At 38.8% G+C, this 19,349-nt stretch overlaps 1 protein-coding gene across 6 annotated transcripts in view; it reads right to left on the bottom strand.

Moving 5' to 3' along the window:
* Positions 1 to 5,570: 5,570 nt before the first annotated feature.
* Kiz (kizuna centrosomal protein) overlaps positions 5,571 to 19,349 on the bottom strand; it is a 111,963-nt gene continuing 98,184 nt past the window's right edge. For 3 of the 6 annotated variants that reach the window (XM_074074228.1, XM_020176662.2, XM_074074226.1), the window contains 3 exons: positions 16,634 to 16,730; positions 7,817 to 7,860; positions 5,571 to 5,720 (listed from right to left, as the gene is read on the bottom strand). In XM_074074228.1, the coding sequence (XP_073930329.1) occupies positions 5,614 to 5,720; positions 7,817 to 7,860; positions 16,634 to 16,730 (248 nt within the window). In that variant the 3' untranslated portion in view covers positions 5,571 to 5,613. The other 3 variants (XM_074074230.1, XM_074074229.1, XM_074074227.1) reach the window with 1 other exon arrangement.

A 19,349-nucleotide genomic window follows, 5' to 3' on the forward strand; every position in this document is an offset into this window, starting at 1 on the left:
ATAAAAGTCTTCCATGATAAGCAGAAACTAAAACAATATATGACCACAAAAGATTCTTCAAGGAATTCTGCACACAGAAAATGAAAGCAAACAAAACCATGAAAGGACAGGCAGTAGCAAACCACAGGAGAAGAAAAGGCAAGAAAGTAGAGAGTAACACTGATTCAGCTGCACACAATCAAACCCTTAAACAAAAATAACTAAATAACAGGAGTCACCACATACCTATCAATACTAACAGTGAATGTTAACAGACTTAATTCTCCCATCAAAAGACACTGTTTGGCAAACTGAATTAAAAAGGAAGATCCAACAATCTGTTGCTTACAGGAGACCCATCTCATCGACAGAAAGAAGCACTGGCTTAGGGTGAAAGGCTGGAAGAAGATTTACCAAGCCAACAGCCCCTGAAAACAGGAAGGAGTAGCAATACTTATCTCGGGCAAAGTAGACTTCAAACTTACATTGGTTCAAACGAGATAAAGAAGGACACTCCATACTAATAAAAGGGGAAATACACCAACAGGAAATAACAATTATCAACCTATATGCACCCAACACCAATGCAGCCAATTTCATCAAACATACTCTGAAGGACCTAAAAACATATATAGACTTCAACACAATGGTAGTGGGAGACTTTAATACCCCCCCTATCACCAATAGATAGGTCATCCAAACAAAAAAATCAAAGAACTTCTAGAACATAATCACACCATAGATCAAATGGACCTAGCTGATGTCTACAGAATATTTAATCCAACTTCTGTAAAATATACATTCTTCTCAGCAGCCCATGGAACCTTCTCCAAAATTGATCATATCTTAGGGCACAAACCAAGCCTCAGCAAATATAAGAAAACAGAAATAATCCCATGCATTCTATCTGATCACAATGCATTAAAAGTAGAAATCAACAACAAAAACAACGGTAAAAAACATGCAAACAACTGGAAGCTGAATGACACCATGCTCAATGATCAATGGGTCATTGATGAAATAAAAGAGGCAATTAAAAGTTTCCTGGAAGATAATGAAAACACGACCTACCGGAACAAATGGGACATAGTAAAGGCAGTCCTAAGAGGAAAGTTTATAGCCATGAGTGCATATATTAAAAGGACAGAAAGATCTCAAATCAATGACCTAATGCTACATCTCAAACTCCTAAAGAAACAAGAACAAGCAAATCCCAAAACAAGCAGAAGGAGAGAAATAATAAAAATAAGGGCCGAAATCAATGAAACAGAAACAAACAAACAAACAAAACCATACAAAGAATTAATGAAACAAAAAGCTGGTTCTTTGAAAAAAATAAATAAGATTGACAGACCCCTAACAAACCTAACTAAAATGAGGAGAGAAAAAAAATCCAAATCAGTAAAATCAGAAATGCAAAAGTGGAGATAACAACAAACACCATGGAAATCCAGGAAATTATCAGACTATTTTGAGAACCTATATTCTAATAAATTTGAAAATCTTGAAGAAATGGACAGATTTCTAGATACTTATGACCATTTAAAATTGAACCAAGAGGATATTAATCACCTGAATAGATCTGTAACACAAAATGAAAGTGAAGCAGCAATAAAGAGTCTCCCAAAAAAGAAAAGTCCAGGACCTGATGGATTTGTTGCTGAATTCTATCAGACCTTTAAAGAACTAATACCAACCCTCCTTAAACTGTTCCAAGAAATAGAAAGGGAAGGAACACTGCCTAACTCATTTTATGAAGCCAGTATTACACTCATCCCAAAACCAGACAAAGACACCTCCAAAAAGGAGTACTATAGGCCAATCTCTTTAATGAACATCAATGCAAAAATCCTCAATAAAATAATGGCAAACCGAATCCAACAACGTATCAGAAAGATCATTCACCACGACCAAGTTGGCTTCATCCCAGAGATGCAGGGATGGTTCAACATATGCAAATCTATAAATGTAATACAGCACATTAACACAAGCAAAGACAAAAAACACTTGGTCATCTCAAGAGATGCAGAAAAAGCCTCCGACAAGATCCAACACCACTTCATGATAAAAGCTCTAAGAAAACTAGGAATAGAAGGAAAGTACCTCAACATTGTAAAGGCTGTATATTGCAAACGTACAGCCAACATCATACTTAATGGTGAAAAACTGAAACCATTTCCTCTAAAATCAGGAATGAGACAAGGGTGCCCACTATCTCCACTCCTATTCAACATAGTACTGGAATTCCTAGCCAGAGCAATTAGGCAAGAAAAAGAAAAGGAATACAAATAGGTAAAGAAACTGTCAAAATATCCCTATTTGCAGATGATATGATCCTATACCTTAAAGACCCAAAAAACTCTACCCAAAAACTCCTAGACACCATAAACAGCTACAGCAAGGTGACAGGATACAAAATCAACTTACAAAAATCATTAGCTTTTCTACACACCAATAACAAACAAACTGAGAAAGAATATATGGAAACAATTCCATTTACAATAGCCTCAAAAAAAAGATCAAATACCTAGGAGTAAACTTAACAAAGGATGTGAATGATCTCTATAAGGAGAACTACAAACCCCTGAAGAAAGAGATCGAGGAAGACTATAGAAGGTGGAGAGATCTCCCGTGCTCATGGGTTGGTAGAATCAACATAGTAAAAATGGCTATACTACCAAAAGCAATCTACATGTTTAATGCAATTCCCATCAAAATCCCAATGACTTTCATCACAGAGATTGAAAAATCTACACTAAAGTTCATTTGGAAACACAAGAGACTGCAACTAGCCAAGGCAATACTCAGCAAAAAGAGCAATGCTGGAGTATCACAATACCTGACTTCAAACTATATTACAAAGCAATAGCAGTAAAAACAGCATGGTACTGGCACAAAACAGACATGAAGACCAGTGGAACAGAATAAAGTACCCGGATATGAAGCCACACAGCTATGCCCACCTTATTCTTGACAAAGGTGCCAAAAATATATGATGGAGAAAAGACAGCCTCTTCAACAAATGTTGCTGGGAAAAGTGGTTATCCATCTGCAAAAAACTGAAATTAGATCCATGTTTATCACCATGTACTAGTATGAACTCAAAATGGATCAAGGACCTTAAAATCAGACCCAAAACTCTGAAGTAAGTACAAGAAAGAGTAGGGAATACTCTGGAAGTAAAAGGTATAGGCAAGGACTTCCTCAATAGAACCCTAGCAGCTCAGCAACTAAGAGAAAGGATGGACAAATGGGACGTCATAAAATTAAAAAGCTTCTGCACAACAAAGGAAATGATCTCTAAGCTGAAGAGAACACCCACAGAGTGGGAGAAAATATTTGCCAGCTATACATCAGACAAAGTACTTATAACCAGAATATACAGAGAGTTTAAGAAACTAAACTCTCCCAAAATCAATGAACCAATTAAGAAATGGGCAATTGAACTAAACAGAACTTTCTCAAAAGAAGAAATTCAAATGGTCAAAACACACATGAAAAAATGCTCACCATCTCTAGCCATAAAAGAAATGCAAATCAAAACCACACCAAGATTCCACCTCACCTGTTAGAATAGCCATCATCAAAAACACCACCAACAGGTGTTGGTGAGGATGTGGGGAAAAAGGACTTCTTGTACACTGCTGGTGGGAATGCAAGCTAGTGCAACCACTCTGGAAAAAGATATGGAGGCTTCTTAAAAATCTAAACATAGATCTGCCATATGATTCAGCAATCCCATTCCTGGGGATATACCCAAAGGAATGCTACACAGATTACTCCAGAGGCACCTTCACACCCATGTTTATTGCAGCGCTTTTCACAATAGCCAAGTTATGGAAACAGCCAAGATGCCCTGCTACTGACAAATGGATCAAGAAAATGTGGTATTTATACACAATGAAATTTTACTCAGCCACAAAGAAGAATTAAATTTTGTCTTTTGCAAGTAAATGGATGGAACTGGAGAACATCATTCTGAGCAAGGTTAGCCAGGCTCAGAATACCAAAAATTGTATGTTCTCCCTCATATGCGGACTTTAGATCTAGGGCAAACACAGCAGTGTTGTAGGACTTGGGTCACATGCTAAGGGGACAGCACATATGGGAGGTATAGGGATAGGTAGGAAACCAAAAACATAAAAGTATTTGATGTCCCCACTGCAGAGGAACTAATACAGAAACCTTAAAGAGACAGAGGTCAATATGGGAAGGGGATCAGGACCTAGTGAAAAGGTCAGGTAGAGATGAATCAACTTGGGTTGTAACACATTTGCACATGGAAGCAATGCTAGGAATCTCTCTGTATAGCTGTCCTTATCTCAACTAGCAAAAACGCTTTGTCTTTCTTATTATTGCTTATGTCTTCTCTTCAACAAAATTAGGGATAAGGGCAGAACAGGGATTTGCCTGTAAGCGAGGGTGGGTGGTGGGGAGAGAGACAGGTGGGGGGCAGGGGGCAGGAATGGTCCAAACAATGTATGCACATGTGAATAAATGAATAAAAAAATTTTAAAAAAACCAATTAGTTAACCCCAAATAGGAGGGTCTATTTCTGGATTCTCAATTCTAGATGGAATCAATATTCCATTGATTTATATGTCTTTCTAGTACCAGACTATCTCAATTACTATAGTTTTTTTTTTTTCTTCAATACTGGGATTTTAACTCAAGTTGTCATGCTTGGGGAGCTTTACCATTTGATAGTATAACTTTTTAGTAAGTGTTAAAATCAGGAGGTGTATTTCAACTTCTTTTTAAATTTTGTCTTTTTGAGACAGGGTCTTGCTATGTAGCCCATGCTTGCATTGAAATCATGATCCTCCTGTCTTCTCCCAAGTGCTGGGATCACAAGAATGCACCACCATGGCTGACTTGTTTTTCTTTTTCCAGATTATTTTGGCTATTTTGGGTCCTTTGAATTTTACCATCTGCTTACCAATTTTTGCAAAGAAAGCAACTCAAATTTTGATGGACATTGCATTTCCACTTTGCTTTTTGATGACACTAAAAAATGCATAAGTTAGTTTACATATATATTTCTTTCTCTCTTTTGTCTTTTGAGACAGGATCTTGGTATGTAGTCCAGGCTGACTTTGAACTTTAAATCCTGCCTTCACCTCTGGAGTGATGGGATTACAGGTACTTGCCACCACACCTGGCTTCCACAGTGCTGAGGATGAACCCAGTGTCTCTCAAATGGTAGATAAGTACTCTACCACTGAGCTACATCCCCAGCTCTGCTAATTTGTGTTTCTTTCTTTTTTGGTGGGACTGGTGTTTGAACTCAGGGCTTTGTGCTTGCAAAGCAAGTGCTCTACCATTTGAACCATACCTCCAATCCATTTGCTCTGGTTATTTTGGAGATGGGGGGTCTCTTAAATTAGTTGCCCTGGCTGTCCTAGAAAAGAGATCTTCCTCAGCCTTCCAAGTAGGTAGCATTACAGGCATGAGCCATCAGTGCTGGGTTACTGCTAGTTCATATTTCTATTATGAAATTTCACTTGAAAAATGATCCCAAGTTTTCCCCTTTAAATAACTGGCAAATTTAAATGACATGTTTATGTTGGACATCACATATAAACACATGGTTTCAGTTTGTTTAAAGATTTTATTTCCAACAGATGTTACAGCTTATTTGTCATAAAAATCATCAAAATCATCAGTGGATGTGTTATGGTTTTTAGGACGTAAAGCAGCTTCAATTTCTGAGTTACTGTCGTCAGACTCCCCCCAGAAAGCTGGAAGAGAAAAACACAGCTACTTAACACCTCTGCATTCTGATTAAGAATTTTCAAAACAGAAGTGCAAGACTGGTTAATTGGAACACTGGCTTGCAAAAGACCTAACAAGGATATCACATGATTGATGTACCTGACCAGACCAGGCACACCAGGAGTGCAAGTTAATGTTATTTCAGTGTGTTCTATGCATTGTTAGGGAATACTTCATATTCCCTTCTGTTGTTTCCAACTCTTTATTATAGGATAGAGATTTAAAAATCAGGGTTAACCTGGAAACATGGTTACCTGGAATACTTTATCAGGCCTGATACCAACCACCTCAGCTCAGCTGTTCTTTACTTTAATCTTCCTTAGTTCTTTAAGAGAGCAGAGCAGAGAAGGGAAAGACATGGTAGAAGAAGAAGCAGTGATGATTAGCCTAAGGTAGGACTTTGGATTACTCTCTGCTGCTGGAGACCCTCTGAGAGACTGTTCCAATGAAGTATAAGGGAGTGGAGCTACTGTTGTTCCATCATGTCTCAACTCATGGTTGAGAGTTGTTCTCAACCCAGGGCATCAACTCTCTGGTCATGTGTGTTACCCTGTGAGGGATGAATGGCTCCTGTGGTCAGATAAAGCCCTCAGTCAGCGATACATAGCTGCCTGATGTGGGAGGCCACAAAGCATGTCAGTGAATTGCAGCTGAGGAGACCTCTAGGCAGTTGACAAGATGTGGTGGGGCACCAACACCATCTACTACCTTGACAGTCTCCACGACATTTACATGGCATTACCTGGCAGCTCTTTGCTGGCTTCTTATAGATTACCTCATTTGATCCTTGCACCAAACTGGCAAGGTAGGTAAAGGGTAGGTATTAATGTCTCCACATTACTGAGCAAATTGAGGCTAAGCAAGGCTAAGTACCTAGCCACAATCACAGTACCAGTGGTGGTCAAGCCAAGAGTTCTATCTAGGTCATATAACTCAAACCCATGTTCTTCATTACCACCCTTAGGGGACAGGAGTTAGGAGACAGGAGTAGAAAGAGCCCTGGCTAGGTAGAGGAGTTGCCACAGGGCCAAGTGGAAGAAGGGTTAGAGGTTAGACTCTCTCTCTGGGCTGGACGTTGGAGGATGAACAGGAGCTCATGAGTTGAGAGGAAGGGAAAGGAACTTTATATAGAAGGAACAGTAGGAGCAAAGGTACAGATGCATAGGTGTGGTGTACACAACAAAGCTGGTTGTGGCTAGACCTAAAGAGGACAGGGCCTTGAGAAAAAACAAAGTGAAAAGTAGGGATGGGGCCCTACTATTAATGTGGAAGGTTTAGATTCTACCCTAGATAATCGGGAGCCCTGGAAATTCTTTTTTTCCCCCTTTATTATTGTGCTGGGTGGGGGTACATTGTGGCATTTACAAAAGTTCTTAAAAAGTATCAAATATATCATACTTAAATTTACCCCCTCCACCATTCTTCTTTATCCCCCCTCCCCCAATTCTTGGAACAGTTTTAACAAGTATCATTTTTGCATTTCCATACATGTGTATGCATTTTTTGTACTGTATTCACCCTCCTACCCCCTTTCCCTGCCACCTCCCCCCTCCCTCTGGTGCCAAGCTCCCCCCACCCCCCAGAGATTGTTAAGCAGGAGGGCGAAAGGGTAAATCAGATCTGGGATGCTGGTGGGCAGGTGGGGGCCATCGGGAATTGAACGGAACTGAAGAAGCCAGTGGCTTGTGCTGTAAGTCTGCCACATTACGAGCAATGGGTGCCTGCAGAGCACTCTGGTGAGGATGGGGAGAGGCAAGAAACATTTTGTAGGTAGAATGTACTAGTGTACGTAATTTGTTAATTAGATATGGAGGCTAGGGTCCCCTGCAAGTCCACACTTGGAAATTAAATTGCTCTGATGCTGTAGCCTGTGGCACTTGTATGGCGCTGTCACTGAATATCATGCCCCCAGAAGCCCTCAGACCCCACTCATGGACAGTTACAAGGGATGCCCATGGAATCACAGGCATACTTCACAGTCATAAAGATATAGGAGACTAATATATGCCACAACAACAGTTTTTGGTTAAAATGAAAATTGGTGTCCAGTTATTTCTCTTACCATTTGACCTGAAATTGATCACTAGTTTCTTTTCATTTTCATGCCTGTAAAATAAGAAAGAGTGAAAAAAAATGACAGCCAGCATAATAGTTTTACAAGAGCTGTTAGGGAAAAGCGCTGTTACTCCCTGGAAGGTGAGAAGCTTTACTTTCCAGACTCCATTTGGCCAGAGGTATTTGCTGATGCTTTGGTGGAAGCATTGCTACTGCAACACATCACCAGGGTTCTCTGTGTGTTCCCCTTCATCCTGTGTGCCCTGTGTGTTGTGGTTTCTTGCTGGAGGATGATCACACAGGCAGAGGATAATTTCTGCTCAATAGTCCTTTGGAAAACAATATGTATGAAGCTTCACTGCTTTTAGAAAAGCTGAAAGTAAAATACCTGAAGCACAGAACTGAAGATGTTAGAATGGAAGGAGATGTTGCTAAGGACATTAAAATACTTATCTCAGTCGAGCCAGTGACTGCATGCAATACTAACAGTTTAACAAAGGAGGTTACAAGAAACACATTATAGAAAATTACTAGTGTCGTAGATACCTTCATTTAGCTTTTAAGGTATCAAATATACAAAAATGCTAGAGTCTATGGCATCTAGTACCTAATGACTTCTCTGCTAAAGACAACAGGACAAGAAAACTTGCTTTGTGGGGTGAGTTTTTAGTGTGCCTTTTCAGGAGCTTTTGCAATTTTAATGAATTAAACAATCCCCTTTGGGGGCATCATTAATTTTTTTGGTGGTATTGGGGTTTGAACTCATGGCCTCAAACTTGTTAGGCAGCTGCTCTACCACTTGAGCCACTCTGCCAGCCCTTATTTTTTCATTATTAGTATGATTCTTAAACTCTTGATGGCTTGTGCTGAGGGGGTCAAAAGGAGACATTAGGAAAGAAACCATTATTTGTATACTAGGCACCACTACTGCTCTTCCCATGGCCAGGACTCTGCTCCTCTTGACGTAGGAAATCCTGCAAATTAATGTTTTCCTTCCATTTGGGCTAAGTCTGGTTAACCTACAGCTTAAGACATCTGCCTTCTGTCACAGTTGCCATAATTTCCTTTTTTTCTCCCAGAAAATCAAGCTCCACTGAGGTACCATTTTCTGGGTCCACTATCTGGTAACATTCCCTTGAAATTTAGTGCAACGACACAAAGAGCAGAAGACTCCTATGACCATCTGAAAGGAGCTAGCAGCTCTAGAAAAGAAAAAAAAAAGGGCTCATATAGTGATGCAAAGATGGCATGTGAAAATCATCCATCAAAGTGAGTGTTTGCAATTGTTCAACTCATCAAAAGCAGGTGAGACTGCAGCAAGGTCATGTCCCACTGTGTTGGTGACCCACTGAGCATGTCAGGGACTCTATCACTCTGCACAGAGCATTCTAGACATTACATGTCTCCATGAGGCCAACTGAACTTACCTTTGCTGTTTGTCCTGTGGTTATATGGTGTCGCTTTGAGAACATTTAAGCCACAAGGAGCCAGTAAACACACCAGTGAAGTGTGAGTTAACTGTACAGGGGTTCTTAATTGCATGTTATTAGTATTCTCACAAGAAACACGTTTCAGAATTACATGTACCATAGTTTACCCACTGAGAAATGTGGAAGATGATGTCAAGAATTTTCTACTCTATACTCATACATAAGAAGCAGTTATTTTTTCCTTTGGGAACTCATCTCTAAAAGCCAATGTGATACTACAATTTAAGATCAAATTTTTTTACACACAATTCTTCGGGTCAACATTTCTTTCTCTGAGTCACACCAGAGAAATATGAGATGTTAACATAGGGCTAATAGGCACAGAGGTAGAACTTTCCTTGGAGTGCTGGATAGAACCAACTAGCTTAATTGCTATAGTCAATGAGAGAAAGACAAAACCAAATTCACTTCTGAAAGCACAAGAAATACAAGAATTAAAGTTATAGACAATGAGATATGGTCACTACACTCCACTACATGTGCTTGGACCTTAATTATCAAAACTCTCTATCTTAAGACAGAGGTTGGCAAAGGAGTTCTGTAAAGAGCCACATAATAAATACTTTATGCTTTGTAGGCCATATGACCTGGCCCAATTACTACACTGCACCAGGAAATCAGCCATGGATAATATATAAACTAATGGACATGGCTGTTTTGCAATGAAACTTCATTTAACATTGAAATTTGAATTTCATATACTTTTAGGTGTCATGAAACTTCTTTGGACTGCTTTTTCTAACCATTTAAAAGCATAAAAACCACTCTTAGTTTCTGAGTTGTATAGAACCAAGCCTAGGCTTGGCCCAAGAGCTGTCATTTGCTGAGTCTTTTGCAAAGCACTGCTGTGACACACATGCAGCAAATCAGGACTACCTTCCCCCTGCATAGTATTTCATGGATAACTCTTGGAACACAAAACAGAAACCTGGCATTTTTTCTCTAAAGGCTTACAGTTAGACTGGATGTCCCATTTAAAATAAGCCATTTTCAGGTAAGATGCCATGGGGGAATGACTGAGTAAGTTAAAATGGAACCATTGGTTCTGCTGGTATCATTAGAATAGACAATTATCTCTGAAGAATTTCCCAGTAGGTTTGGTAATTTTGCCCCCTAATCACAAGGGGAATACCATGTACCTACCCATCAGGAAGATGCTCAATGATTAACATTTGGCCATACTGGTTTTATCACATATCTTCTGCCTATCCATCAGGCCATCCTATTTTCTGATGTATTTTGGTAACTGTTTATGAAATCTTCTGCTACTGATAAACAAGGTTAGGACAATTGTAATCAAAGCTTCGTTCTTTGTACTCACCCTTGTTAAACTTACATAGGCTTCCTCTAAGAGCAGCCCAGCAGAGTGAACACTCCACACATAAAATCATGGTAACACAGCACACTAATGAAACAGTAGAAGTTATGTGTGTCAGTTGTTCACTTTCCATGAGTGAAAGGCTGATGTAGCCAGAAACAGACTATGCAGTTAACATAAACACAAAATTACATGGTATGGGTGACTGCAAGTATTAAGTTTTGATTTGTGGGGTTGGCTCAAGCTATAAGGTTCCTGCCTAGCACGAAGCCCTGAGTTCATACCCTATCACCACATAAAAATAAATTTAAAAAGTTTTGCTTTGTGGAGCTGGCAAATAGATTTTTTTTTAAAAAAGAAGCATAGAAAACCTACAGCTAAGAAATTCACTATTAAATTAGAACAGAGCATTTATGGACTATCAATCCAGAGCTTCACTGTGTGGGTGAGTCGAGCTCAGAGGGGTTAAAAGATAAGTCCCAATATACAGAGAGCCAGCCAATAGCAGAAATGGAAGAACATGCTCTTTGCTACACTCTTATAAAAGCTCAAGTTGCAAACACCTGTCTTGAGAAAAGCAATAAAATACCCAGGAGAACCCTGGGTAGAACAATTGGGTCCCTACCACAATGTGTGACTGATTGTGTGAGTTCAGTCTTAGCTTCCAATGCTCAATCTGCTTACAATGTGGCCCTAGACAAGTTCCCTCCCTCTCTAAGCATCAGTCCTCTTGTTTGTAAAATCAGCAATGTCTTCTAATGTTCTGATGACTGTAGAGATGATCCCATGTGAGAGTCTGTGTAAGGCAGGCTTCAGTATGCAGAGGTGCTACTGTTGGAGCATTTGGATGAAAAAAGGGCCCGCTTGGTCTGGTGATGGGCAGATGTGCATTCTTAGTGGAGAAGAAGAGTCCTCATGCAAAGGAAAGTTTAAGTTTGGGACAGACTGAAAGGAGATAGGTCTGATATGCATGTTTACTTCTTGAGTGGCCTGACCTCTAGGAGTACTTAGGATGACCTAGTAGGCCCCCAGAGGAGTAAAGCTGCCTTAGCCAGGTCTTCCTCAGGGTGGGTTAAGTTTGCTTATTTATGCATTTAGTTATTCTGAGCAAATACAAAAATATATTATAAAGGGAGTCAGGCTCCAGGCTGAGGTGGCAGGAGTGAACAAAACTGACTCAATCTCTGCTCTCAAGATGCTCACACTCCAGGGAGAACACAGACACCAAAATAATAATTGTGACATAAGCCAAAAGAGGCCAATTGTGGGGTTAGCTGAGAATTGATAGCACAGTTGGCATTATAGGTCCCTGACATGTGCCAGGAGTCTGTACACCCTTGTCAAGGACAGGGCCAAGGACTAGATAGCTCTTCCATCAGCAAACAGGATGGCAGTCAGAAAAGGATGCCAATCACACACACACACACACACACACACACACACACACACACACACCCCATTCATGCAGATAACTATATAGAACTCATAACCCGCTTCAGCTAGGTATGTGATGCCATTCAGAGGTCAGATACTTGTGAAAGTGACTTTTATAAGGAAAAATGCTTGAATGAATGGTGGAACTATGTGTTAATGTTTACTCTTTCAGGAATTTCAGCAGTTATCCAGCTCTGGTGATTAAGAAACAGACCATCCCAAAGAGGAGCTCACACAGGACAGGGAGAAGAAGGTATCTGTAAATGGCTTCTAACTCTCTAGCAGATAATGATAGAAATAGTCATGGGGGCCACAGGAAGGGCATCTGGTAAGGCCATATCCTCTATAATCAGGAAGCCTTTGGAAGGTTGAGTAAAGCTAGGTGAACAGGGGGTAGGGACATTCCAGCAAAAGAATAGGAATAAATGCCAGGACATAGAATGGCATGTTACATCAGGGTATGACATGTGGCCTGGTGCTGTAAAGGATGTTCCATGAACAGAGGATTTGGGAGAGCAGGCTGGCAAGGGCACTCTGGGTGTAGCTGCTCCATGTTGGAGATGGGGGTGCACAGGACCTTCTGGGATACTTAGAGCAGCAGAGGTAAAGCAGACCTAGGAGATGACCCAGTGTTAATGATGCATTGACTCTCAACATTATGTATATTTTTTTTAACACAGAAAAAATATCCACAGCCCATTAACAAAAATACCCAAGTTACTGTGATTCTGAGACCGTATCAGTGGAGTCTGGCAATTGAGACTCTTGGGGGTCCTGCCAAAAGCACAATCTGTGGTGCTGGGGACAATGAGAAATGGCTCCCAGTGGGAAGTGTCCTTTCTATTATATTATAAGATTTAACATAACTAACTTATAAGAAGATGTCATCTTGAGGCTTTGAATTCTAAAGTTTTTAATGATTTTGACTGTTATCTAAAATAAGCATTAAAATTTCTCAAATAGCATCTTCGACTGGAATTTTCCTTAAAATGACAACGTTTCTAAGAAATATAAGGCCAGAACATTCCAGAAAGAAAAAAAAAATCCCAATGATCATGCCAACAAATCTCTGTAAATACTAACTTTAAGTTTTAAAGGCTCACCAACCAAAGGCTGAGGCTGTTTTAATTTGACAAAGTCTGAGCGCCCCCTGATGGTTAATTAGGGGTCCTACAACAGATGCCATTTTCAGCTGCCTGGGGTCAACTTGTAAACTTCTTCCATCAAGTAATTAAATGATTGTTCTTATGCAGAAGTGTTCTGTGCAGTAAAAATAACAATAAAAACAATGCGGATTTATGAAAAGAAACGTGGAATACTTAGAAAGTTATTAATTCAGAAGAATTTAAGGCAAATACAGATTGGCCAGAGATGGAGATAGGCACTTTTATTTAAAAACCTTATAGATTTCCAGGAAAAAACTCATTTTTTCCTGGTGGACAATAAATTTCTCGTAACTTTTATATTATCCAAGGGAAAACAGCACAGCGACCAGGCAAGAGAGGATCAGAACATCAGCTACAGGCTGGCGCCCTCCACTGGCCGCTCCCATGGCCACAGGGCTGGCACTGAATGCCACCCACACAGCACTGTCAAGAGTGTGGTAGCTGGGTGACTTCTGCTACCTTCCCCCCAGGCCATTACGTTGCAAGCATGCACTCTTTTTCTTTTGGCAAAAACATTATCTTGATCTGACCAGAAAGCTGAAGTTACAAGCCAGAAACCACTAAGCTAAAGTTACAAGGCAGCCTGCTAAGATATACTCTCGATTGAATAAACGGATCTGGGAGAGTGAAAACCGCTTCCTGGGGAAGGTAAAGCGAGACAATGTTTGCAGAGGAGAGGAAGCTCTGGCATGCACCCCTGAACAAAAGGGAACAAGTGGTCTTTACTCGAAGAACAGCTTCCTATTAGGACTCACTGCTTCGTACATTATTCCTTTCATCCCCACTCAACCACAAAATGATTTTACTGAAGCAAATACAATGGTAGAAAAAGATTTACACTGAAAGAATCTTTAATAATAAACTGTTGCCGATCTGCCTACTTGCCCGTGATTTATAATACAATAAACATTGGATTCTATTACGGCTCATGCACTGAAGCTGCTGCTCTGAAAAATGGAATATGAAAGCACCCGGACCCCACCACCATCACAATGAAACGAGCATGTATAAATGTGCTAAGAGTATCTCTTTGCATCTTTTATAGCTTGTGTGTATTAATCTGTAACGCTTATTAAGAAAGTCATTGCTATGCAAAGCAGCACCCAATCCCTTTCTCTGGCTTTTCAACAGAGTGCACTGTTTAGCCAATAGGACGGACCCTCTGGCCCTCATTCTGCATTCATCACAGGCAACATTTGCACAATGTATCTCTCAAAGGCGGCTGAAAAGAAGGCCTTAATACTCATGTAAACAACTGCAAACCAATTACTTAATGAATCAGGCCCACACATAATGAGGTGCAGACAAAGAACTATAAATGCATTTTTGCGCCCAAGCCGCTGCTTTAAAGTAAAATCCCTCAGCTGTAGTTTGGGCTTAGCTAGCACATCATAATTATTGTCTCTAGGACATCAGAGGAAGCCATTTTTTTCTTTCTTTCTTTTTTTTTTTTAAGGTCCAGTGGGGCTTTTTTTTTTTTTTTTTTTTTTGAGGTTGCTCATCAGCTCACTGACAAAATAGAGCAAAGAAGAATTTTTAAAAGTGCTACAGCAGCACTGCACTGTTATGTTTATTCTCAAGTACTGGGTTTTGAGACCACTTGTAAAAGCAATAAAGCACAAGGAGTGACTGCAGTAAGTGGGATCCTTAAATGTAAGCCTCTAAGAAATTTCAGTGAAGCCAGGCACAAACAGCAAGACCAGAGCTCTCCAAAGCCTAGGGTGGGGTGTTAACAATACCAAACCCAGCACAAGAACCAAACTGTGACAAACAGCACGCCAAACCATGCACTTGATGCCCAGACCTTTTCATCACTGGATTATTATCAAGTGTCTAAAACCAAGGGTTCCTGGAAGACCTTTTTGTGGATTTAGGTTTTTTTGGTTTCTTTTTTTCTTAAAGGGGGTGATGAGATTACTTGTAATGTATTAGGAAATTAATTTTATGCAGAACCAACAGTAATAACAAAAGGCCTCTGTCTTAATTTGTATAAAAAAGTTTGATTTTAATTTGGTGAAATATAGACAAGATGTGAAATCATCAGACTGAAAAAATGTTCTATAAAATCTAATTGCTATCTGAATGTATTTAACTATTCCCAAAGAACATATATAAAAGAAAAGTTTAAGACAAATTTGGCTTTTTAATGTCTCTAAAACATAATGGAGACAAACACTTCTAAATAATACACCCTTTTAAAAATGAAAGGGATGTATCATTAAGCCAAATGGTAACATTAAACCCTGAAAACTATTTGTAGAATTTCTGGCCTTTAAAAATTCTTTTAAAAGACTGAGAACTTGAATTTATAGTACAATCGTGACAACATAATACTTCAGCACTCTTCCTAACCCAGTTATTTCCCACTTCCTCTAACAATATGAATGAAAAGTTGGGTATTAAAGACAATAATTTGATAATTAAATAATTGCTTTGGATACTTGTCAAGTTTCTAAAAGTAAGAATTTTAGAAAACTAGCCTCATCTATATATTATAGGTTCTAAAAATATTGCTCTTATAAAATATAAATGAAGGCAGGATTTTCATTTCATTTCAATGTGACATTTGTGGATCAGATCATTTTTATTATGGGACACTATATGTAATATTAGAAATGCAAAGGTCCTGTTTTAAAACTTCATCAGGGTCAAGTAGTAAATTCAAATATAATACATTCATCTAAAGTACATCTTTTTACTGAGCAAAAAGAAAACTTACTGTGCTGTTTTAAACGACATTTAGCCCAAAGTTTAAAGGGTAGGCATTTCATCAAATGATTGCTTATACTCCCATTTATAAATTCGCTTTATGACTTGAAGCTACCGCATGTACTGAATATTATTGATAAATTCAGCACAAAAATCACTTGTCAATGATCAAAAAACTTATAAGTGCTACAGTTTAACAGACATGAAAAGATAAATTTTGTTCTTTAAGGATAATAGGTAAGAAAGCATCAGAAAAGGAAAGAGTAATCTAGCCTAAATACTTGGTAAAAAGAATACAAAAACTAATACTCAGCAATTGCTGGTTTATATATCAGTCATCTCAGAAAAAAGAAACATGGCACTTTATTTCTTTTAAGGCCTGATGTTTTCTCTCTGCCCTTTTTCTGACAACCTCCATTGTGTGGTCTCTAAGCAGTCCTACTGCGAGCAGCTGTAGACGCTAATTTGTGGTTCACTGAGGTGTCAATTGAGTCTTAAACCCGGGAAACAACAGCTGCAAAACAATACTTGGCTCTGGTGCAAATATTTTCAAAGGTAGACTAAAGTTTCAACTGTTATTTTAGATAAACAAAAGCCCAAACACAACCCTCCATCACACAACAAAATAATACGCAGCTAAGTTTAATTCATTCCATAGTGACATTTCTCATCTTGTTGCTGCCATTCAGAAACTTTCATGACTTTACCTTGACAAAGAACTTCCTTCACTAGATGAAAAATTAGCTTCCGAAACAATTTTGTGAGTTGTTCTTGTCTTGAATGTGCTGCTGTCAATGTTCGAACCTGTAATAAGCACAAACATGGAGCGTGAGCCTTAGTTTTCAGGCAGCAATAAAACAAATGGATGAAAAACAGCCTCCCAGGAACTTTGGTAAAACAAATGCCAACAGAGGAAGCTGCTGCTTAAGCCACACAAGGCATGAGCTTTTGGGGCCTCATTTCTCAAAAGCTCCTAAGATAGAGGTTTTGAGAGCTCTATTTTAAATGATCAATATGTACACATAAGCACTGGGTCTTTACTGTGGCACACTGTACTAGATTGTTATGATACATGGGCAGTAATGGCTCACCAAGATAATGGGTGCTGGGAACCAAGTCTCAGAAATAATGGACACTCCTGGATGACAGTTACCCTTCCCACCCACTCTTAAACCCCTATGCCAAATCCTCTATTTTCCATTCCATAGAGACTGAATTTCCACTGAAAACTATCAAGGCCACTCTCTCAGCCTGAAAAGGTTGAGGAAGACGATTTACAATACACCTCTCTTCCTGGAGCTGGGTTAACTGGACTGTCCCCACTATTCCCAGCTCATGGGGAATTTTCTGATCCCTTCCTTCTGGGTGCCCTCAGCCTTGGGTAGTTCTTAACTGGTAGTCACCCTAGATCCCAAATAGAGAGTGTATGGACAGCTTTGCAACAGCATTTGCTGAGTTTCTAACCTGCAACCCATTTGCCTGCACATAACAACCTCTGAAGCAAAGCAATTCTCTTAACAATGTGTCCACATTCAGCCCGAGAGGGTCGCTGCATGTTTAACAGGCCAAGGACTTTCGGGTATGAAAACTAAGGCTCAAGGCGTAAGTGGCTTTCCTTAGTGACAGATCTAGGAGCAGAGACCTAAAACACCTGACTAAGAAAATAATTGAAACATGCACTGCTTCTTCAATAGTTAAAAGTGGGGGTGGGATCCTAAGTTCAGAGCACACATCCCCACCACTATCTTCACTTCATCCTACCAGCTGGCCTTCTGCTTCTCTTTGAAGCTCAAAGAAGTCCCCAGGATCAGAGGGTAAAGACAAAAAGGTAATGTATAACTGAATGGAAAAAAGAGTACCAAGGCAAGGCAAGATCTAACTACAATGACAGACACACCATCAGAATTTCTTGTGTGATTTAAATGCCAGAGAATTTGGGATCTTGCAAAGCACAAGGTGTTATTTTGAGTATGAAATGAGAGAATTGACTATAGGGTACTTGACTATACAATCTATAAAGTGTCATTTCACTTATGAATAAATTAATAAAAATAAACTAATTATTAGCATTTTTAATAGTACTATACATTTTAAATATTTTTAATTTATAGCACACAAATTTTATTTTCTGTGCAAAATTCTATTAAACTAGAAACAAACATGCCCATAAAGGTATTATGGCTTAAAGGAAAATTCTTAATAAAAAATATAAAATACTCAGGCTTGAATAACTATATAAGAACTACATAATAAAAGTTGTGGGATGAAGATAAAGCAGTACCTAGATGTACATTTATAGTTTTGAAATACATTCCAGGAAAAACAAAATTAAAAATGAATGAATGAAACATTTAATACAAAAATAAACCTAGAAGAGATGAGATCATGCATTTAAAGTCCTTTACAAAATGCCTGTCATACAATAACTATTCAATAAAAGGAAGCACAGATGTTCCTCAACTTGCAATGGGTTTATATTCCAATAAAGCTATCATCAGTTGAAAATACATTTAATGTAGCTACCTACTGAACATCATAGCTACTAACACTGCACTGCACAGTACTGGGTGTTTACCCCCATGATCATGTGGCTAACTGGGAGATGGTCTCACTGCTACTGCCCAGCATTAAGAGAATATCATCCTGCATATTGATAGCCTGGGAAAAGATCAAAATTCAAAATTAAAAGTACAGTTTCTACTGAATGCATGCCACTTTTAAAAATATTTCATTTGTACAAATTTATGGAGTATAATTAATAATTAGATATATGTGTATTGTGTAATGGTATAATCAGGGCAGTGAACACTTCCATCTCCTAAACATTAAAACATTATTTGACTAGCATGTAATAATTATATATATTTAAGGGATACAATGTGATATGTCAATACATGTATACAATATATAATGATGAAATTAGGGTAATTAACATTTCCATCTCCTTATCATTACTTTGTGTTTGAAGCTTTTGAGCTGGTTTCTTCTAGTTATTTATAAAATGTATAATAGGTCATTGTGGACTATAGTCCCCCACTGTTCTGTAGAACACTAGAACTTGCTACTTCTATCTAACTGTGTTTGGGGTACCCATTATCTATCCTCTCACTATTTTGTTTTCCTAGCTTCTAGTAATCACTATTATACACTCTGAAGAACTTTTTTTTTAACATTCACATGTGGGCTAGAACACAAGGAATTTGTCTTTCTGCATCTGACTTATTTCACTTAACATAATTGTTTCCATTCCGTCCATTTTTGCTGCAAATGATAGAATATCATTCCTTTATGGCTGAACAAAATTCTGTTGTGTATCCATTATCCATTCATCTGTTGATGGGCATCTAGGTTGATTCCACATCTTAGCTATTGTGAATAGTGAGCATGTATCACTTTTGCACCACTGTAAAGTTGGAAAATCTA

The sequence above is a fragment of the Castor canadensis genome, chromosome 5, assembly GCF_047511655.1.
Source record: "Castor canadensis chromosome 5, mCasCan1.hap1v2, whole genome shotgun sequence".
NCBI lineage: Eukaryota > Metazoa > Chordata > Mammalia > Rodentia > Castoridae > Castor > Castor canadensis.